The sequence below is a fragment of the Anabrus simplex genome, chromosome 1 (assembly GCF_040414725.1).
Source record: "Anabrus simplex isolate iqAnaSimp1 chromosome 1, ASM4041472v1, whole genome shotgun sequence".
In the NCBI taxonomy this organism is placed as follows: domain Eukaryota; kingdom Metazoa; phylum Arthropoda; class Insecta; order Orthoptera; family Tettigoniidae; genus Anabrus; species Anabrus simplex.
Genome location: NC_090265.1, coordinates 438,856,166 through 438,880,197, shown reverse-complemented (window position 1 = coordinate 438,880,197; position 24,032 = coordinate 438,856,166). Strand labels below are relative to the sequence as shown.

Here is a 24,032-nt window from a genome sequence, read left to right as displayed (position 1 = left end):
TGTCGGTGCGACATAAAGCCCCTAGGAAAAAAAGACTACATTCCTTCCGACCATTTACAAATGAAACTGACCAATTAAAGGATTATGTACATGAAATACACGCATTACTGTAAGTAACCACCAAACTCACACTTTCCTTGAAATACAGTATACTGCTGATTCAAATTTCGCACAATGAATGTTGATGACGTTACATAGATAATAATAGTTTGTATGTAGATACGATAATAAGCTTTTGGGCTTTTTTTTCTCACAGAGAACTTTGCTCTTCGTCTTCAGAAGATAATCTCGTCTCTTCACGAGTAAGACCTCTAAAAATAAATGAAGGTTTGAATGACTTGAACTTAAAATGCTTTACAGTTGTCTATAGTAAGTGGTACTCTCGTTCGCCACTAGATGGCTCCCTGTGCGCAGCACGAACCATCCCGTGATGAGGAGAATGCGAATTTGGAAAAATCGGAAAGAAATAATAATAGTGAAAGGACACCTGTATAAAACCTTAATGGCTGGCAACCACGTACTACTTAAGTGACAAAGAGTGTCCCTGTTGAAATACGTATGTCCACAGCTTCCCGTATAATCCCCGACTTGTACTGCTTAGTGTGGGTAAGAGCTCGAACATCGGGTCGCCGGATGCAGGGTGAGTCTGGGCCTACAAGTGGTCACGGCTGGTCCATGGTCCAACAGCTCTGCACTCTGACCACCCAACCGTGCAGAGGAGGGATAGCCACGGCTCTACGCCTCTGAATTCGGCAGACGGAGAGGGGCTAGTCCTCACCTTCAGCCGTCTTAAAAATTGTTTTCCGTGGTTTTCCATTCTCCTGCACTAAGGTGAATGCCGAGACAGTTCCTAGTATAGGCAACGAACGCCTACCCTCTCACTTTCTCCAAGCATCTCCTGGTCTGAGAGACGGCGTCACCGTCTAAGAGGCTCACCTCCCCATTCAAGGAAGGAATGAAAACATGTTAGTAGAAGTCGCACATCTTGAAACACGACATAGATAGGGCGTGCTCAGCTATTGCTGATTTGTCTGGCTGGTTGAGACGGATATTACGTTGGTGTTCCTTAATACGAGTATCAATGGAACCGGAATGTTTGGCCAATATATACCTTGCCGCAAGTACAGGGAATTTTGTACACCCCAGGGTGTTTTGTATGGCTTATTACTAAGAGTGGTGCAACCTTTGTAAGGCAGACCCTTCAACGATGACGGGCACCATGTGTTATAAGTACAATGTACCTTTAAAAAAGTAAGGAAACAAGATCTTACACGGAGTATTTTATTTTACAGACAGATAAAATAATACATAGTAGTATACATAACCATTCAACATACTCACTATTCATATCCAAGCTCTTGTTCCTCTACATCAAGACATCGATGTTGATAAGACAGAAATCTACTTCCAGTTTCTGAAGCCACGTCATGACTTTCATCCTCGTGCTTCATCAACGATCCGAAGAGATGGAAATCACTGGAGGCCTGGTCCAACGATCACCGCTCAGCCCAGCTCGACAAGGTTTGCCTTTTTCTAGGTGAGATAAAGAGAATAGAGGTGTGTTAGTGTCTTTTTGTGGGGGGGGGGGGGGTGCCGTGAGGCTCCGCCCCGCCTCACAGCCCGTGGTGACCTACCTGTTTGGACAAATGACCGACAAGCGAGTACTAACGCAGGAACATAGCCTAGTACAAGAGTACAGAATAACTTGAGGTGCAAAGGCTAGTCTTCTGCCAGCTACTTCCACCCCTCCGTAAAGGAGAAGTTATGAGAAACCTCCCTAAACCCACCAGGCAATCCCATATCTCCTTTCGGCACTGGTTACCCTGTCGCGGTCATACCAAGACATCCCCGGCGTTAGACCACTGCCGCTCAAGAGCCACTGTCACCCGCGGTCCATGGCCGCCTGCAAGGCTTTCAAGGTAGAAAATGGAGAAGATAATAAAATTTTTAAAAATTTGACGCGCGGTCGAGTGAGAATAAATAAATAAAAAGTAGTCTTGCAAATGACCATGCGGATGGCCAGTAATGCGAAAGCTCTTCCCAAAGGAGCTACTTCGCATACCCCCTTCAAATCAGGATATTATTGCAGCCACAACTTATAACATTAATGACGGACCGCACAGAGAATGTGGTGCTGCACCATTGTTGTCACAGCGCTGGTGGTGGTGCTGAATAGCCTATTGTTTTAAGAGGGGGGGGGGATAGATGGGATCCGACAATTAGAAAAAATGAAGGTATCGGCCAAAGAAATACAGTCCACTACGGGCATGAAAATGAAAGACTCCCTAGGCCTCGTGACCTGATACCGTTGGGGTCTGAAATGAACAACAGTTGATCACTGAGGTCGGGTAGGACAAATGAAAGTGAGGAGCCTGGCACAAGCAATGCCAGGGCTCCGCTAAAGACCCCGTGGTCACCAACCCACGCTCCCTAGTTAAGAGTCCCTGGAGTCCCTTTTAGTCACCTCTTATGACAGGCAGGAGATATCGTGGGTGTTATTCTACTGCCCCCACCCACAAGGCAAGTTAAAGTATATGCTCTCCCACAAACTTTACATCTGGTAGAAGAGAAATAGCCGGCATGGCGAGCATCAGATCTCTGGTCTTCTGGAGGTAATTCCCGTAATATTAACATTGTTACTGCTAATTGTTTGACTAGAAACTAAGGAATAGTACAGGGAAGGTGTATTGCGGAAATCATATTAAGGAGGTTGTCAAGAAAGGTTACAAATTTCTCCACATGGTTATGAGGGTATTTAGGGAGTGTAGTAAGGATGCAAAGGAGAGGGCGTATAAGTATCTGGTAAGACCCCAGTGTATGGGATCCTCATCAGGACTACTTGATACGAGAACTGGAAATAGTTCAAAGGAAAGCAAGAAAAGCAGCACGATTTGTTCTGGGTGTTTTCACGACAAAGGTGTAGTGTTACGAAAATGTACAAACTTTGGGCTGGGAGACTTGGGAGTAAGGAGACGAGATGCTCGACTGTGCGGTATGTTTCGAGCTGTCAATAGTGAGTTCGCGCGGAATGAATAGAAAATTGAAATGACGTATGGCTTTTAGTGCTGGGAGTGTCCGAGGACATGTTTGGCTCGCCAGGTGCAGGTATTTTGATTTGACGTCCTTAGACGACCTGCGCGTCGTGATGAGGATGAAATGATGATGAAGACGACACATATACCCAATCCCCGTGCCAACGAAATTAACCAATGATGGTTAAAATTCCCAACCCTGCCGGGAATCGAACCCGGGACCCCTGTGACCAAAGGCCAGCACGCTAACCATTTAGCCATAGCGCCGGACGCGTGGAATGACATAATTAGAAGAATAAGTTGGAGTAGTGTTTTAAAAATAGGAAGGAAGTGTGAAGATAAAGTTAGAATTCAAGGGGAAATTGGGGCAAATATTGGTTTATAGGAAGAGGAGTTAGGGATTTGAATAATTTACCAAGGGAGAAGTTCAATATATTTCCAAATTCTTTGCAATTATTGAAGAAAAGACTAGTGAATGTGCCACCTGGACGACTACCCTAAATGCAGATCAGTGGTGATTGATTGATTGATTGATTGATTGATTGATTGATTGATTGATTGATTGATTGATTGATTGATTGATCAGTGGCTTATGCTGAGATCAAGACGTGGGCTACCAGTAGACTTAGGTTACCCCTTTTCGTTGGTAGGTTTACTGAACGTCAAGCCTTCAGTGTTTTGAGCTGCAGCCAATAGCCAACGGAGAGGTCTGTCGTGTTGTGAAACCTGCTTCACAAGCTACTGCCCTGGCCTCTGCCACAGTCAATGCTCAACCCCTGATCAGTGGAGATGGTAGCCGAAGGTTTAGCAAATTAAAGTCCGGCTTTGTGGCTAAATGGATAGAATGCTTGCCTTTGGTCCGATGCCCCCGTATCAGTTTACAGCGGTCGTGCCCATCGTTCACTGGTTCATTAGTTTCCTCGGGAGATCAGTGGTGGTGTCTGACCCATGATCACCGGTTCGATTCCAACCAACAAAAGAGAGCCTAAAAGATTGCACTTCATTTTAGCAGTTGTACCTATAAAAATAAAACTATATTGCTCCTGTGTCAGCAGCCCCGCAGTGTAGGGTGTGTAAGGATGTAGAAGGAAACGGGAGTGAAATACCAGCACTCTGTCAGTGTTGCCAACACTTAAGTCCAAATTCCATCAGATCACTTATAAAAACCCTTTAAATGAGACAATAACCCCCAAATAATAATAATAATAATAATAATAATAATAATAATAATAATAATAATAATAATAATAATAATAATAATAATAATAATAATAATAATAATAATAATAATAATAATAATAATAATAATAATGCTGCCATTATTCACAAAAGGAATAAATCACTCCACAGAATATTATTCACATATCACAGATATTGCCTTATTTTGTAAAAACACCATGCAAATGGCCTTACAACTACTTGAACTGTTAGAGTCACAGTCAAAACTGCTTCGAGTTACGTTATCATACTGCTATATTCACGTATTGCGGGGATTTCCCTCCTACATGACGTTGACTACTAGTGACATTTACTCTACCAATGGACCAATGAATTATGTGTGAGACCCGAAGTCTGTGATTCCCCTCAACATTTACCGAAAGAAAGAAATGCTGCTGCGGTTACTGAGGGAAAGGAGGGACAGAGAGAGAGAAGGCAAGATATATGCATGTATCTAATATTATGATGTATTGGTAGTAAATATTTAATTTAAAAAATTCAGCAGATTATATATTAATACACCTATCTGCTAGTAGTCAATACAAAAAGAAAGAAAGAAAAGAATAAGGCGGCTGCTGCATTCGTAAAAGAGGCAAGAGGAGGGAATCTCAAGACACGTGAAGGGTTCGTATGTTTAGAGCTGCTAGAAGAGAAAATCATGACGTTGCATGATTAACTGCAGTATCTGAGACGGGCTGCCAAACAGCAAAAATATTAAACCTCAAGATAAAATCGACACACTAGCGGATGCAAGCATGCTATAGCAATGAAATAAATAATATTATGTCATCCCCATAGCCCCTCAAAATTCCTCAAAAAGTAATTCCCCCCTAAAATTCTCCCTGACTCGTATCCCCACAGCTCTCCCTCTGGAATGATTAAATCCCCCTAAATTTAGGGGTAAAACCTCTAAGTTGGTAACAGTGCACTCTGTTATCTATATGATGAAGTCAGAAGTATGAGATGAGTAACGCATGGTTGATAGTAGTGGCGATCTGACGGACGGAAGCCTAGCACACCTATCCCCCTGGTCCCCGCTCCAATCTGATATACAGCATCAAGCTGCTGTGGGTGATTAAGGGGAGAGGGACGAGAGTCTGGGCTGCGATATCAGTCTCCGATGCTTAGCTCTCAGAAATACGTGCGACGTTTTTTCTCACTGCTTTCAAGTTTTGAAAATGGAACAGTGTGTCAGATGCTTACATTATAATATGCTTTAGACTTCCATCGTTCTAATTGAGGTTTGGGCTTCACCGACAGCCTTGGTAGCCCTCAGTATACGCCACTAGATGTACCCCACTTTCCTTCCGAACCCTTCCCTCCTCTGAAGCCCAGCAGCGGGCAGCGATTTGCGCTCTGGCAGAGCAAATACGCCGAGTTCGACAATTTGAATCGCCCGTCTGGAAGTAACAAAGTCAGTGGCGACTGGTAGTACCTGAAGCTGGGTGTTGCACCAAAATTTTCAGCGTTACATTTTTATAGCTTACAGAAATGACAAGAGACTCATTGTCTTTAAGTAATGAACTACATTCCTACTAAAACTGAAATATATCTGGCAATTTCAACCCAGGAAATAACCTATAACCACAGTTACTCTCAATAATGTTTTTGGCTTTACGTTCCACTAACGACTTTTTACGGTTTTCGGAGACGCCGAGGTGCCCGAATTTAGTCCCGCAGGAGTTTTTTACATGCCAATAAATCTACTGACACGAGGCTGACTTACCACCTTCAAATACTACCGGATTGAGCCAGGATCGAACCTGCCACTTTGGCGTCAGAAGGCCAGCTCCTCAACCGTCTGAGCCACTTAGCCTGGCACAGTTACTTTTGCCTAACTTGAACTGAAAATTTGCCGCCCTGTTTTTCATTGAAGCAAGATGTTGGTAATATTGTGGGTGGTCTGGTATGGCGGGGGAAAGAAATTGCCCAGCGTGGTTAACGTCGCATAGCTATGAGCTTGCATTCGGGGGATAGTGGGTTTGAACACCACTGTCAGAAGCCCTGTAGATGGTTTTCCGCGGTTTTCCATTTTCACACCAGGCAAATGCTGTGGCCGTGCCTTAATTAAATCCACGGTCGCTTCCTTCCAACTCCTAGCCCTAGCTGTAAGACCTATCTGCGTCGGTGCAACGTAAAGCAAAAATTGTAAATTTAAAAAATGGAAATGAAATTACCTTTGCGAGAGGAAAGTAGGAATGAAGTAATCTCCGCAGAGTGGCGCTGTCTTATGGGGACATTTGGAACTGTTTCTCGATAGGGGACTTGCTAGTCTCGTGCAACCTCTATCCTCTTTGCGTGCAACTCCCGGAGACAGATGCCGCCGAGCATGCTACCTGATGCTATGCAGGCTTAGGCTCGTCCCTGCTGAGGTACATTGCGCCGCGGTGTCCGCTAGGGAGTTGCCGTAGGAAAGCACACTCCCTGAGTTTGATTCGAAGCCAGCAGCGTTTATTGGTCCGTTACGAAGCATAAAGACAAACATCGTTGATTTTAACATGTTTTCGAATACATGTTAGGTTTATTAAACTAAAACAACAGAAGAAAAGACGATAAATGAAGTGTAAAATTACTGGGAGTTGTGCAATACTACCACGCACCACCCCTGAACAAAGCAACCTAAGTTTCTTTAAAAGAAAAATTTTCTCCGCCAATCCGATTGCGCCATTGTTCTTTGCGTAACACGAAGGGCATCCCTGACTTTTTTGTCGGTATAATTAAGATATGACTTGTATATACTTTTTTTTGTTTCAATTTGTTTTACGTCACACCGACCCAAATAGGTCTTGTGGCGACAGTGGGATAGGGGAGTGCTAGGAGTGGGAAGGGAGCGATCGTGGCCTTAATTAATGTACAGTCACAGCATTTGCCTAGTGTAAAGATAGGAAACCACGGAAAACCATCTTCAGCGCTGCCGACGCTGTGGAGTTCGAACCCACAATAAGCAGATAGTGATATATATATATATCTGAAAGTACCAGATCTGGGCTGTGTGCAGGATGAGGAGAAACACATATATAATTATATTGATGGAATCTATGAATTAAATATTATAAACCTACACAACGTTCTATAAACACTGTACTATTCACTTGTATAACACAGTGTTCCACAATGTACGTACTGTACGAACACACACGCTACCCTAAACCAGACTGTACAGTAGCCCTTTTCGCAGTGATGTTTAATGCAGCCAATGCCGACGTTATGAGTGAACTTCGGAACGTTAATATTATACAGTCGCAAAAATGCCTTGCAAAATCATGGTTCATCAACATTTTTTCTCATTGAAGCAATCATATCCTTCGTTCTAATTGAGGTACGCAGTTCAGTTTGGTCTAAAAGCACTCAGTGGATCAAGCGCTCTCTTTTCAGGTAATAACTACTTAAATTGGTAGATTCTGAGAAAAGTTATGAGTACATATGTCTCCATGACATCTTTGAAGATCTTTGAAGGACTTTTTAACAGTTCGGCTCGTAGTGTTGTTCCAAGGAACGTTTAATTCAATTTCTTTGTGTGGTGTATTTTCAAGTGTTTTGTTGACATAATATTACATTCTATTACCACAGCAGATCATGTGCTTTATTTCATTAACTCGAAACTTTGCAAATACATCCGTGAGGATAGTAACGAACAACACCATACTTTGTACATTGCGGGCGGAGCCAGCGGGGAACTGCTAGTTTCTTTGTATTTTGAATCCCAAGAATGAATTAGAAATAGTAAACGTCAATTTCCCTCTGTGGTGCGGGGCCTTGGGTGACCACTCCACTAGCCTCACCCATGGGATGGCCGTGAATAAAACTATGATAATCTGAAAGTACCAGATCCGGGCTGTGTGCAGAATAAGGAACAACACTTCATACTAGTCTTAATATTTTCTTGTTGGAGAATGACACGAGATCTTGCTCAGTCGTGGGGAAGCAGGATGTCATCCATGTCTCCTTAGTTAATAAGGGAATTATCGATTCCGTCATATAGAAACCGACAATGAACTTTCACAGAGGATGAAGGGACCATAAGAAAGCAATGTGCAAACAGTTAGTTACCATTTCGAGATGTTAGGTCCCGAAATCGATACGAAAGTATCGTGTTAGCATAGGCTATAACTAGACGTGGGTAGCCCTAGTGACCAAGTGAAGCGACCTCGTTACCGTGAGCTTTCGGTGCGAGGCAGTTAACACAGATTTCTTCGAGAGAGTAGTCATGAATCCGGCTAATATTCTAGAGTATCCATTAAGTTATTTCCGTGAAAAAAGTTTCTCTTTTCCAGTGAAATAACTTCGGAAGAAAGGAAGGTGGGTCGACATGTGATCAAACTAATTGAAAATCATGCCATGGGTGCCAGCATTGTCTCGGAGACGTGTCTGCAGAGAAACATTGGTAGCGAAAGTGATAGTGGAAGCAGTGACACCTCCTTTGCATTATCTGAAAGACAAGGCAGCACGCCATTGCCACGAGAGATCTTACAGATTCGAGTTTGAGCCCAGAGTCCGATTCCCGTCAATTCAGTGAAACGACACCGCAGTCACTTGACAAATCTACCAGTTTAAGCTATTCTTTCATTTCATAGAAGAAAGTGAAACATGCCGTAGATCTTGCGTACAAGAGGAAAGCTCTACATTTATGGTAAATAAGAGGGGGTAAGGTGTAAGAAGCGGCTTTCGCAAAAAATTGTCTTATGGTGATATCACTACAATGTACAGGTGGAAAACCAATTAGAATCTACGTCAATAAGTCCTATTTAACACAGGAAACTGATGTAGGCTATAAGAGTTACGAGTATTTTCTCGCTTTGCCGCAGCAAGGAAGTTGAAGCGGAATATTTGGGATGAAGAACCGCGACTATGGGCCTTGGAACTTTCAAGACAGATGTCGATGGAACAAAGTAATTTCAGCGCATCTACTGGGTGGTTGAATCGGTTCAAAAATGTACAAAATCAAAAGTAGAAAAATCACGAAATTTGTTTCCCGTAAGTATCTGCAAGAAGAAGAGAAAAAGAAAAAAGTCACGAAGAAATTCTGGGAGCAGCTACAAAGCGATTTGTAGACTACAATTCATCTTCAATATACAATACAGATCAAAGAGGTTTCGTGCGCGATATGAAAGTGGAAGTGATACTGTTTGTTGGTGGGAACATACAGAAACAGTTGTTCAATCAATTAGTACGCTCACCCATTCGCACACAATTATGCCTACAGCTATTACGGCCGGTTCTCTTTTCCCGAAATGATTCATTATGCTACAAGAGGCAACTAAAACTTTCTGTCCGAGAGTTTCCAAAGACGTACAGTATTTCATGCTGAAAATATAATTGTAATAACAGCCACAAAATCAGGAAAAATAAGAAACAAGGAATTCAAGTATAGATTTGAAGCCTTCTTCCCATTCACGGAAGCTTTTTGAAAACATTCCTCCAGGCAACAATATAGAAATTCTCCAGATTCCTCCCGGCACTTCAGGGAAAATATAGCCCTTGGGTAAGTTCATTTTTCCGCCTTTGCATCGCCGTTTAAGGCGGCTTGAGAAGACTTTCAGTTTGATGTTTACCAGAGGAACGGCACATTGCAAATGCGTACCTTCATTCATTTTCAATGTTCTTCCCCACGGTTCAAGGAGGTGATTCAATATTTGCGCTTCGCAACCAATTGCACAACGGACAGACCTCCCGAGTTCGAAGTGCCTGCGAAATACTGTCTTCAAACAAGTAAGAAAATCTGTAAAGAAGAACGTGGCCTTAAAATGTATGCTCCTTGAGCGTGGTGCCAAAAATATTTGTGTTTTTATCAAGCGATTAACGCACCTAATTTATGTTTCACATTCGTTCCCTAACAATGAAGTGACCTTGGCCCACGGTATCCTGCCAGTTCGTTCTCTGTCTCCGGCACAACTGCAACTCCACTCTACTGCGCGCCGCGCCAGCAAGATGCAAGGGTTGTCCAGTAGCTGCGTTGTTACACGGATTTTGAATCAAAATTTCGAAACTTTCCAGTTCGAAAAAGAAAATAAATTTTTGTACATTGTTATTTTATGGTCTCCTCATCCTCTCAGCGAAATTGCATTGTCGTTTTCGATATGACCGTATCGATAGTTCCATTGTAAGCCTACTCTGTGAATGCGTGTATTCAGCTCTTTCAGTGCATCTACAGTACATATCACTCTGAGTTAATCATGCTACCTATCTCCATAAAATCCCCTAACAATATTATATTCCATCTTTATCCCTGAACACTCTTGACATGAATTTCTTGTTATGTGGTGAAGTAGTATGGTACAACATTCCATGGACGGTCTCTTCGTCTCTGGGTCTTAATTGTGTACACTAGTTTCATCTCTTGTAATTCCCCCTCGTTTGTGTACTGTTGCAAAAGTTCGCACGAGATATCTTTCTAGATCTCTCTATGCTCGTCAGTCAACATTTTCGGGACCCACAGGGAACAAATCTTTCTGTAACTAAGCTCCTTAACGATAATGATTATAAGTGGTTTTCCAGTATCCAACATGTAACCGAGTTCACGTGTTGTGATCTCAATGTCTTCTTTAATGAGCGTGTTGATTCGACTCTTGTTGGCTTCTGTCACTGTAATCGCTGGCCAGCCGCTTCGAGGTTTGTCAAGGACGATTTTTTTCCCAGGACTGGAAGTGTTTCTCAAAACTGCTCCTTAGATTGTAACATAAACTAGGGTGTCTGACTATCAGGAATGTTACACAAAGTACTTCTTTCGAAATGTCAAAAATACTATAAACGATTATCCCCTGTTCAAGGACGTCACACCTCCAGTCGACGATGGATTGGAGAAAGCTTTGGATGAGATCGGATGTCTCTCTCGCTGGATGTGGGCGGTGTTCTTTATGGCCAGTATCCCGGGGATATTCAACATCTGGGCCCTGACATCGTACGTATTCATTGGTGCAGAACTGGAGCACTGGTGTTACGTACCGGAGTTAAAAGCTACCAACTGGACAGATGAGCAAATAAGGATCATCATTACAGGGTAAGTGGTTGAATAAATTGTTCACCTTGTTGGTGGTATGTCTAATGTAACATTGTAAGGACTCCCAGTTCCTATAGCTAGTAGTGTCATGCAAAATACGCTCTATGCTCGGTTCATGTTTGTCGAGTATGACCATGACCGAAGTTTGCTTCTCAGAATGAAACATGACAGGGAAAACCGGAGTACCCGGAGAAATAACCTGTCCCACCTCCGCTTTGTCCAGCACAAATCTTACATGGAGTGACCGGGATTTGAACCACGGTATCCAGCGGTGAAGCCTCCGTGGCTCAGGTGGTAGCGCGTCGGCCTCTTACCGCTGAGTTCCGTGGTTGAAATCCCGGTCACTCCATGTGAGATTTGTTCTGGACAAAGCAGAGGCAGGACAGGTTTTTCTCCGGGTACTCCGGTTTTCCCTGTCATTTTTCATTCCAGCATCACTCTCCATTAATTTCATCTGTCAGTCATTAATCATTGCCCCAGAGGAGTGCAACAGGCTTCGGCAGCCGGCACAATTCCTATCCTCGCCGCAAGATGGGGGCTTCATTCATTCCATCCTTGACCCGGTCACTGACTGGAAAACACGTTGTAGGTTTTCATTTTCATATCCAGCGGTGAGAAGCCGACGCGCTGCCGCCTGAGCCACGGAGGCTGTGGTATATATTGTTGTTACATCTATTCCGATCTACTTCATTTTCTGCCACAAAGACGTATTATATGCCATAAACGCCGCACTAACTCAGGTTTTCGCCATTGATAAACGGCTAGGACTTGGAAGGAACCGGTCAAAGCATGAATTAAGGTACAGTCTCAGCATTTGCCTGGTATAAAAACTACCGAAAACCATCCGCGAGGTTGCCAACGCTGGGGTTCGAACCTATCATATCCCCAATGCAAGCTTACAGTTAAGCGGCGCTTACCACGTTGCCAACTCGCTCATATACAAAAATGCATTCTTAAAACTTGTTTTCCATGGATATGAGGTTTTCCTTGCATTGCACCGGAATGCTTATGACTCAGCATCGTGTTTCTTAGCATTAAAATCTAAACAACATGATGGTATCACCTCGTTAGAGCATCAGAGCTAACAATGATAATATAGTCTTGTACTTTAAACGAGAATTAGTGATTAAAGATAAGATCATAAATATTTTCTCTACAATTCTCAAACTGAAGATTTAGATGGATTAAGACGAGTTCGAGAAGTCTTCTAAGATAATATTTTATACTGTTTAATCTTCACTCCTAAATTAGACTAAGTTCTTCAGAATCAGTTGCATTCTGTCTAACAGACAATAGACATAGGCTACTTTTCATTTCCGACACGCTGTTTCCCAGCGTCATCCGACCACAACACTACGTCTCATTTTCATATCCCTGGCGTGTAAATACTGTATTCATTTCCTTATATTATACGGCCGCTGTTGGCCCGATAGGCCTACCTAGTTTAGTGATTCCTGTAATAGACGACCGATTCCTTCCCCTTCCCCGTCACGCCATTCTGATACAATAATCATTTTTGACGGGCAGAGTGACTCAGCTGGTCTTCTGACCCCAAGCTGTCAAGTTCGATCCTATCTCAGCCTGGTGGTATTTGAAGGTGTTTAAATTGACAGCCTCGTATCGGTAGATTTCCGCCACGTAAAAGAAATCACAAGGGACGAAATTCAGGCACTTTAGCACCTCCGAAATCATGAAAGTAGTTAGTGAGATGTTCAGTCAATAACATCAGTTAATCAAATTACATGTCTGGTTCCATGACTAAATGGTTAGCGTGCTGGTCTTTGGTCCACAGGGTCCCGGTTTCGATTCCCGGCCAGGTCGCGGATTTTAACCTTAATTGGTGGTTCGAGGACTGCGTGTGTGTGTGCTGTCTTCAACATTAGAATTAATAATCAAAGATGCTCAGGTCACTTACAGGCTTCAGTTTGAAAGAGCTGCACTAGGTCTCTCCGGAGGTCATACGTCATTATTACTTTTACTATAACACATTTCATAATTACTGTACATTTACAAGCATCTTCCAGGTTAACTGTTGACATCTTTTCGTAGCTATACGCTGACATGTCAAAAGTCCTGGCGAATCGTGTATCATAATGTAGTATCGTGGAGGCCCTCCTCTAACTCGGCCAAATGCAGCGACTCACCCCGGCATCGAAACTACAAGTGGAAGAATCACATGCGGAGAGATTCTGACCCATACCGTTTGAATAGCTAACCAAAGCTTCCTGATATTTGTAGGTGTAGGGTACTGGGTGTGAATGAGTCTCACCACCACGTCCAATAAATACTCGACAAGGCTCACATCAGGCGAACGAGGTGGCTACAGCAGTCGTTGAAAGTCTTTAGAATGCTCCTCGAGCCAATTCTAGACAACTTGGGACCGATGATGCGTTGCATTATCCTGCTGGAATATCTCATCTTTGTAGGGGTACGTGAAGTCCGTGGAGGGCAGCATGTGGTCACGGAGAAGTTCAAGGTAGCAGTTACTGGTTAACGACCTGTTCAGGCGAATCAGCGGACCCAGCCCATGCCACGTGAACACACACCACACCATTATGGAGCTACCACCAGACAGTGTGGTGCCTTGTTCACAACTGGGGTCCATGACTTCGTGAGGCCTGCGCTATATACGATCCCTACCATCAGCTCGAAACAACTGGAATAGTGTTCGCCACTCCTTCAGGGACCAATAAGCAACGTCATGTGCCCAGGTGAGACGCTGTGCCCGGCGTCGTGGTGTTAACAAGGGCACTCTGGTAGGTCTTCTGCTCCCATACCCCATTGGGCCGGGTGGAGTGTCTCAAAAAACGGTTAAGGAGGTGGCCTCCTGAGCTTAAGTTGGTAGGTTCAATCCTGACTCAGTTCTGTGGTATTTGAACGTGCTCAACTACGTCAGCCCTTTGTCGGAAGATATACCAGCACGTAAATGAACTTCCATGGGACAAAATTCCGGCACCTCAGCATCTCCGAAAACCGTAAATATGTAGTTAGTGGGACAAAAAAACAGTAACATTATTATTGCCATATCCCGCCGGCGTTAAAGAACGCTGCACTGACCTGCTGGATATGCGTCTGGTACCTCCTGTACTGAATGTGGATGCGATTTGAGCCAGTGTGGCTTGTCTCTTACCACGGACGATTCTAGTCAGACGTCCCTAATCGCGATCATTAAGCATCTGTGGTCGGCCACTGCAGCGCTCACTGTCGGCGGTAATGCCTTCGACGAGGTATTCCCGATACACACGTGACGCCGTCGATCGAGGAATGTTAGTAAATTTTTTGCTAGTTGCTTTACGTCGCACCGACACAGATAGGTCTTATGACGACGATGGGACAGGAAAGGACTAGGAGTGGGAAGGAAGCGGCCGTGGCCTTAATTAAGGTACAGCCCCAGCATTTGCCTGGTGTGAAAAGGGGAAACCACGGAAAACCATTTTCAGGGCTGCCGACAGTGGGGTTCGAACCTACTATCTCCCGAATACTGGATACTGGCCGCACTTAAGCGACTTTAGCTATCGAGCTCGGTATGTTAGTAAATAATAATAATGTTATTTGCTTTACGTCCCACTAGCTACCTACCTTTTTTCACGGTTTTCGGGGACGTCGAGGCGCCGGAATTTAGTCCCGCAGGGATTCTTTTACGTGCCAGTAAATCTACCGACACGAGGCTGACGTATTTGAGCACCTTCAAATACAACCAGACTGAGCCAAGATCGAACCTGCCAACTTGGGGTTAGAAGGCCAGCGCCTCAACCGTCTGAGCCACTCAGCCCGGCGAGGAATGTTAGATGTCCACAAATTTCGATAACGGAATGTTTCTTCTATCTGGTCCCCACTATCATACCCCATTCGAAAGGCGATAATTGACGTCGCCTTTCCACGACCAGAGTTCTCAAATCACACCTGGTGCAGGTCTGGGCACTTCCAAGACGACACGGTACGGTGTCGCCACCAACTATTACCTTTAAATAATGCTATTACACGACTTTTGGCATGTCAGTGTACATGCGAACGTTGGCGGGGTTACACAGTTATGAGCTCCCTAATGAGGATGAAGACATGAAACTAATTGGAGTCGTCCGAATAGCTTCAGGACTTCGACAGTGTTTGCCCACGCCAAACTTGGGTGACGTAGGTCGGCAAAGTTCCATTCCAGGGTGATTAGGCTGCAGTGCTTGTGGGATACTTGGAGTGCCACTGCTGCAAACAATACTCACTAGAATAAATGATAATGTTCAGTCCTCAATATATGCACTACTGAGTACTACAAGCCTAAATTAAATACTCAGTCATGTGGTTTGATGATACTATTCTCCTTCTTTTTCTTCTTCTACCGCACTTCTCATAATGAGACAATGAGACACTCAACAATTCAAAAGAATAACGTCCAGATTGTCCAGCCACTGTATGGCCTGCACTAAAGTTGTCATAACATTCTTCCACAGATCAATCAATCAATCAATCAACCAATCAGTCCATTAGTAGACGAATACGTTTGAGTGGCGTCTTTAAAAGTAGGAAAGATCACAATATGAAGATAAAGTTGGAATTCAAGAGGGCAAATTAGGGCAAATATTAATTTATAGGAAGGGGAGTTAGGGATTGGAATAACTTACCAAGGGAGATGTTCAATAAATTTGCAACTTCTTTGTAATCATTTAAGAAAAGGCTAGGAAAACAACAGATAGGGAATCTGCCACCTGGGCGACTGCCCTAAACGCAGATCAGTATTGATTGTATTGTATTGTTGCGGGTGCGAACTGTGTCGTACATGTGGTTTTGGTCCTGTTATACGGTCGGATGCCCTTCCTGACGCCAATCCTATCACTACTGCGTGGTTCTGTGGTGGTTGGTAGTGTAGTGTGTTGTCTGAATATGAAGATTAAAGTGTAGGGACAAACAGAAACACCCAGTCCCGAGCCAGAAGAATTAATCAGACGCGATTAAAATTCCCAATCCGGCCGGAAATCAAACCCGGGACCCTGTGCTCAACGCTGACCATTCAGCCAATGAGTTGTATTGATGATAATATTATTATAATCATCATCATCATCATCTTATGGCACTACACACATATTATGTAAGTACACTACCCGTAATAATACCTAGACAGACACAAAAATCACAATTAATTAAACAATGAGACAATCAACAATTCAAAAGAATTTCACAGAATAACGTCCAGATTGTCCAGCCACCGTATGGCCTGCACTAAAGTTGCCATACGTTCTTTCACAGATCAATCAATCAATCAATCAATCAATCAATCAATCAATCAATCAATCAATCAATCAATCAATCAATCAATCAATCAATCAATCAATCAATCAATCAATCAATCAATCAATCAATCAATCAATCAATCAATCAATCAATCCTGATCTGCATTTAGGGCAGTCGCCCAGGTGGCAGATTCCCTTTCTGTTGTTTCCTAGCCTTTTTCTTACATGATTTCAAAGAAATTGGAAATTTATTGAACATCTTCCTTGGTAAGTTATTCCAATCCCTAACTCCCCTTCCTATAAACAAATATTTGCCCCATTTTGTTCTCTTCAATTCCAACTTTATCTTCATACTGTGAGCTTTCCGAATTTTTAAGACAGCACTCAAACTTATAAATCTACTAATGTCATTCCACGTCATCTCTCCGCAGACAGTTCGGAACATACCACTTAGCCAAGCAGCTCGCCTTCTTTCTCCCAAGACTTCCCAGCCCAAACTTTGCAACATTTTTGTAATGCTACTCTTTTGTCGGAAATCACCCAGAATAAACAGAGCTGCTTTTCTTTGGATTTTTTTCAGTTCATGAATCAAGTAATCCTGGTGAGGATGACCTTTACAAGGTCGAAATCCGGTACAGTAGAACAAGAATATATAAACATATGTATTGATTAGGTGGAAGCTTCAAAACTTCATGTTTGTGAATATTATAATCAATATGGAAATGAAACTCATAGATTATGACCCTCATAATCATGCACAGAGATCTGTACCCTTTATTTACAATCCTATTTATGTGATTACTCCAATAAAGATCTTTCCTTATATTAACACCTAGATACATACAATGATCCCCGAAGGAACTTTCACCCCATTAACGCAGTAATTTAAAAAAGAGAGGACTTTTCCCATTTGTGAAATTCACAACCTGACTTTTAACCCTGTTTATCATCATACCATTACCTGCTGTCCATTTCACAACATTATCGAGGTACTTTTGCAGTAGCAGATCCGGAGAATGCCTTTCTTTCACACTGTCTGCTCCACCTTACCACAATCGCAGCTAAGGGAAGATCGCAAATCCCACTTGTGAAGTGATGAAGCACATCGTCCATTGCCGGCTCGAGCCCTGTTGATAGCAACCCACGTCTTCCGTGACAGAACAAAACCAGGAAGGGGATGGCGTACATTAAATAATGGCTGCCAATCATGAGAATCTTTGCTGCATCAATCTTCGCGCCATTATTTGCAGCAATGAAGTTGCTTGAAAAGTGTTCTCTTGAGATGTTTTCATCGGTGGGACTATAATTCAGACAAAGTTGTTTTATTTTCCTTAGTCTACGCAGTTCAGTGTTACTGAATATTAAAAAAACAGAAAAGAAGGGTGGATTTTAACTGTTCCAGTGATAAACCGCATGGTTTGATTCAGGACAACATCAATCTTCCAGACTTGTAAGCAGTTCATCCACACTGCAGAACAGTTTTCTGTTACTGAATAAACCAACCTAATAGCTGAAGTGCGAAGCATGGAACAGCCAGAAATTCGTGAAGAATGGCGTTCCGTGTGCCCAATTTAGTAGCACTGTCAGATGTTTACAGGAAGACAAAGTTCGACGGAGAATAACTTCACTGGGCGAGTTGGCCTTGCGGTTAAGAGAGTGCAGCTGTGAGCTCGCATTCGGAAGATAGTGGGTTAGAACCCCACTGTCTTAAAATCATAATATTCATTTTTCCTAAACCGTTTCATGTACGAACTTTTTCTTAAACACAAACATTCATTCCTCCATTACTATGCGAAGTCAACATTTTAAGGTTAGTCATGCTGGTAGGACCTAGTGTTTACAGTGCACTATCTCTTCTGGTATAGGCTAGAGTAATTTTGTTACTTTCATTGATAAGTCTCTGTCTTATACTTGGCTTTGACAATATGAAAGTGACTGAGATATGAGTGATGCTAGTAATGCCATTCCTTCTGCAGCCAGTCCCTGCTATGAATGGTGTGAAAATGTTGGTCATAGGGTCGGTTGGTGCATGTATTTCAGTGGGCTTGGCAGACATATGTAGTAGCAACTTCTGGCTTGGTGAGGAAAGCAACGGGAAACTACATCACCCCTCATTTCCCTAGTACGTCTCTTCAGTGATGCCTAGACCATCTATGACAGCTGATGGTGGAGCTGATGAGGATCCAACCAGCCTTAGGGCTGAAGACTGAACATACATACAGTCACTTCTACGTCCTAGGGCTCATGAAGCTAACTGCTCTATCCTACTTATAGAAGACCTACTGAAGTTACAGATCATGTAACCTACCTTTCACAGGCCTTCACAGCCTATATATGAGATCGCTTTATTATTATTATACTTCTTCTTCTTAATCTGTTTACCCTCCAGAGTCGTTTTCTCCCTCGGACTCAGCGAGGGATCCAAACTCTACCGCCTCAAGGGCAGTGTCCTGGAGCTTCAGACTTTGGGTCAGGGGATACAACTGGGGAGAATGACCAGTACCTTGCCCAGGCGGCCTCACCTGCTATGCTGAACAGGGGCCTTGTGGAGGAATGGGAAGATTGGATTGGACAGGCTATGAAGAGGGAAGGAAGCTGCCGTGGCCTTAAGTTAGGTACCATCCCGGCATTTGCTTGAAGGAGAAGTGGGAAACCATGGAAAACCACTTGCAGGATGGCTGAGGTGGGAATCGAACCCAGCTCTACTTAGTTGACCTCCTGAGGCTGAGTGGACCCCATTCCAGCCCTCGTACCACTTTTCAAATTTCGTGCCAGAGCCGGGAATCGAACGCGGACCTCCGGGTGTGGCAGCTAATCACGCTAACCACTACACAGCAAGGGCGGACATTATTATTATACTTTAAAAGACATTGTAGGTTGTAGAAACTGTATAATGATTCTTATATAATAAAGAATTGCATCTTAAAAGTGAAGCTTCCACGGTGTGAAGAATTATTTAATTTAATTTCCGGGTTGAACCGTGTTGTACTTGTACGCACATCACATACAGTTTGCCGACGTTTCGAATACATTGCAGTATTCTTTGTCAAGGCGACTGAAATACCCCTACTCGATCCGAGGTAATCAGTCTCCCAGGCAGAAATTACACTACTAGAGTGGCCTTGATCTTGGCCTTTTATATCCTAGTCTTTCTGGCTGATGTAAGCCCTGGCTGTCTCGTGAGAATTCTGGAAAGTATGCGTCACAGCCAGGTAGTGGGGACTTGCCCGCGCTGTTATATAATGGGGTTGCGGCCCGTGTGTTTATGTTGTGGTCTGTATGTCTTAAACTATGAATGATAGGCATCCAAGAATTACTGATTTTATATCCTTCTTCTAAATTTATGCTGTTCGGATATTTCTTGATTTCGATAGCCTCGCGGATTTTCCTTTCCAGATTCCAAGGGATAGCTGCTAGGATCTTGGTCTTGTCAAATGATATTCCATGCCTAGTTTCGTAGGAATGCTTGGCTACTGCTGAAATATCTGTGTTTTGGTTCTTGGTGTGACGGATATGTTCTTTTAGGCGGGTGGAGATCAGACGTTTTGTCTCACCTACATAACAAGCTCCGCAATGATTTCATTATAATCGCCTTCTATCGGTGTCCTAATCTTACCCCATTATGTAGGGAAACATCGGGATAGTACAATTTTTCACTCAGAAGGAGTAGGAGAAATCAATTTGTCCCAATTTTACTCTTCAGCCATTTATTTATGAACATCTGAGACAGTAAAAATAAAAGTAAATTTCAGTTAGTACAGTTTCTTTCTGTAATCAATGGACCTACAATTTCCATAAAAACATCTGACGTAAATGACATAGTTAAAAATTGATATTAATTAGATGAATGTTCTAACTAAAATTAATTGCTTTAAAAACTGAACAGTTCGTTATAGGTCTCAAGCTTATTTACACTGTAAATGCTTCGGCGGTCAAGTTGTTTGGGTAGATTGATTCGTATTGTTAAATATTTTGTCACTGTTTTTCATCTCAGTGATCTGTCCCAGATGAGTTAACCCTCATAATTTACCAGAACATAATGTCCCACGGTCATTCAAACTCTGGAGGCTACTTTCAGGTTGTGGATATGAAGTCGAAGGAGTGGGTTCATCGTCACAGTAGCTGAATTCCTCATTTAAGGTCATGCTGTCATCAGTGTCTTGTAAGTGCCAGTCAGAACAAATAGTAGAAAGAATTTGTTAGGACTGTAAATTTTTCTCCAACAATTTCTGATATATTTGTTCTACTCATTGACTGAATGGTCAGTGTTGTAAGTGATAGACCAGTGCTACCATCATTGCTATTGCTGTTGCTCTCTCTTCTTGGTCGTTTCTACCATGGTACTTGCTGTCGTGCTCCCACACCATCCACTGCTGAAGGTTGGGTTTCAGATGGCGCTTCAAGTTCTTTCACTGAAATACTCTTTCCCGGGGGAACGTTAAGCTTCTTCCTTCTCGTGGATTACCGGGCCAGTTGGCCATGCAGTTAGGGTTGCGCAACTGTGAGCTTGCACCTGGGAGATAGTGGGTTCGAACCCCACTGTCAGCAGCCCTGAAGATGGTTTTCCATGGTTTTCCATTTTCACACCAGGAAAATGCTGGGGCTGTACCTTAATTAAGGCCACAGCTGCTTCCTTCCCACTCCTAGGCCTTTCCTATCCCATCATCGCCGTAAGACATATCTGTGTCAGTGCGACATAAAGCAAATAGCATTTTTAAAAAAAATTATCATGGTTTGACGACTGCCTTTGGCAACTTCTTCCCGTTTCTTCATAATTTGCTCTAAGAAACTGTCCGCAATGATGGAAGAAAGCTGAATCCGAGCTCTGCAAAGGCAACCTTTTCAGGACCGGCTGTCTGTCAGTAGGATAAATTCCCGACTTGCAGAATCCAGTGATCAAGTTCTCTGAACCTGTGTGTGCAGGCTACCCCAGAGTTTTTTCAGCACTGTGGGAAATTGTTCCTTGGGTACAGATGTACACCAACTTCCAGCGGCCGCATCCTTCCACTCTTTCAGCACTTTCTGCCAAGCAACTTTCAATGGCCGAAAAAATGCCACATCCAGTGGCTGCAGGAGATGTGTTGCATTCGGTCAAAGTGCTATGAATTTTATGTTGTTTTTCTTGCAGAGCCACAGTACTTCGAAGTTAATGTGGGAGTTAAGGTTATCACCAATAATGGCCTTCGGTCCTTCCTGGCATTTCAGAATAGGCAACAGTAATGATTTGAACCAATCCTCGAAGGTGTGCCCATCAAACCAACCTGATTTGGTCTGGTAGTAACAAGCTCCAGAGGGACCGTTTTTGGGCCAGGTTGTCCAAATTTTCTCTGCCTTATAGTTTACGTAAGGCGGCGCCACATCCCCTGCTGCATTTCCACACATCATGATTGATGTGCACGCTTTTGATGAATTTTGGATCCTCTCGGGGTACTTGGTTCCCCAGCGCCAGGATCATCGACAAGGTTAGTTTCATTGTAGTTCCAGATATTGCTAGGAGGAATTCCATTCACCTCCTGTTTCAAATTATCAATAAAATTGTCCACGACCTCTGCATCCGTCACTGCTCTCAAGTGAGAAATGTTTTTCGCGGTTCTCTGTGTTAACACCGCTTTGTGTCATTGCATAAATTCTTTCCTGGGTAGTTGTTTTTAAAACGAATTTCCTTCTTCCCACAGTGGTCCTGGTAGGACTACATAATGCATCGAAGGTCAACTGTATCAACGGGAAATCCGTAGTCTGACACAGCAACAATGTGAGCTACAAATTGCAGCTCCTCCTCATTTGTAAAACAGGAGCCCAACCCACAGGATTACTGTGCTTTTCCTGGCTCTTCAGGTGCAAGGTGTTTTTCAGAATGCCAAATTTCGATGCTGCTTGGCAAAGAGACAAAGTTTTGTTTTTGATCGCTTGCTGTGTAATTCTTGTACAGACGTATTCCAAGAGCAGATTTGGGATTTCTCTGCATGATTGGTCAGCTTTGATTCTGGATTTTAAAAAACCACATTAAATAACATTTAGGATCACTGTGTGGGGTAACTTTGAGACAAGGCAGACTATTTACAATGCTGAGGTTATAAAGTAACGTGCATGTATTAAAAAATCTACTATAAAATAAAATAGGTATCAAAGCATATACTTCTCAAAATACATACCTCTCAATATTATAATATGCACAGTTTTTTCTAGCATATGAAAGTTTCTGCAGCAACAAGGAAACTTGAAAATATGAAATGAGAAACAAGTAGGCTGTGTTCAGTCAAATGTGGAGCAACAGCTTCTAAACAGTGCTGTGAGATGTCAGCACATACTAGCGGTTCTGATGGCAGTGATTGTGTGCCAATTCAAAATGAATAGCATTGGCAGGAAATGAAAATGCTGAAAATTATGCACTGTACCAAAGTTGCATCCCTCATCCCAAAGTTACCCTGATTTAGGTACATCATTCACTAACTGTTGGCCCATGATAGACCTGCTGTAGCAATTAATTCTGTGTGGAGAGGAGAATAAACACTCAGTAGTAGAGGTAGACACTGATATTGCAAGAAATAGCCTCATAGATTTTGGGCAACTGTGGCAAGAGGTTGGAAATTTGAAGATACACAGCACATAAATAATACTGGATGTGCTCAGAATGCAAATATCCCTGAATTTGATGCCTATGGTCTTTGGTGATACAGTGGTTTCTTTTTCTCTAATGTCGCTAGACCCTGAATGATCAACATTCATGTCATTCTGAATTTGCGTTATTGTTGCATTTTTAGCACTCAAAAATTGTTCTTTAAAATTCATCTTGTCATTTCAGTAATGTGAGACTGTTGGTCCACTGACATGCTCACTGTTTGCCTTGCTGTCCTCTATCCACTGCAATAAACAAACACAGGTGCAATCATATTTCTAATAAAATAAAATCAACAATATATAACAATACTTTATTAAAGATAATACCACTTTATACTGAGCGTGGTACTATGGAAGTGAAACAAGAACGATAACTAGCTCAGAAAGAAAGAGAGTAGAAGCTTTTCAAATGTGGTGTTATAGAAGAATGCTGAAGGCGTGATCGTTAGATCAAATCACAAATGAAGAGACACAGAACTGAATTGGTGAGAGGAGAGTGATTTGGCAAAATTTGACCAGAAGAAAGGATAGAGTGATAGGACACATCTTAAGACACCCAGGACTTGGATGGTTGGTTTTTGAGAGAAGTGTAGGTGGTAAGAATGATAGGGGCAGACCAAGGCAAGAATATGACAAGCAGATTAGAGCAGATGTAGGATGTAGTAGTTACATAGAAATGAAAAGGTTCCACAGAATAGGGTGGCATGGAAAGCTGCATCAAACCGGTCAATGGACTGATGACTCAAACAACAGAAAACCTACTTAACAGACATCAAATTTCAGTAATAAGGATAATTAATTTTAAAATCATGAAGTTCTATTGCTTTTACAAGGGTGAATCAAAAATAAGTTACACTAACTTGCTGCGAGAGCACGTTGTGTGTCGTGACTGTGGCCAATATGGAGCAAGCTACAGTAACTGCTGACACTTCCAACAGGAAGGCC

The 24,032-nt window shown here is 42.8% G+C and overlaps 1 protein-coding gene across 2 annotated transcripts in view; it reads left to right on the top strand.

Annotated features, from left to right (window-relative positions):
* The window catches only part of LOC136867067 (organic cation transporter protein), a 160,992-nt gene that overhangs the window by 51,780 nt on the left and 85,180 nt on the right, over positions 1–24,032 (top strand). For both annotated transcript variants that reach the window (XM_067144174.2, XM_067144181.2), the window contains one exon: positions 11,018–11,247. In XM_067144174.2, the coding sequence (XP_067000275.2) occupies positions 11,018–11,247 (230 nt within the window). The remainder of the gene's footprint in view (positions 1–11,017; positions 11,248–24,032) is intronic.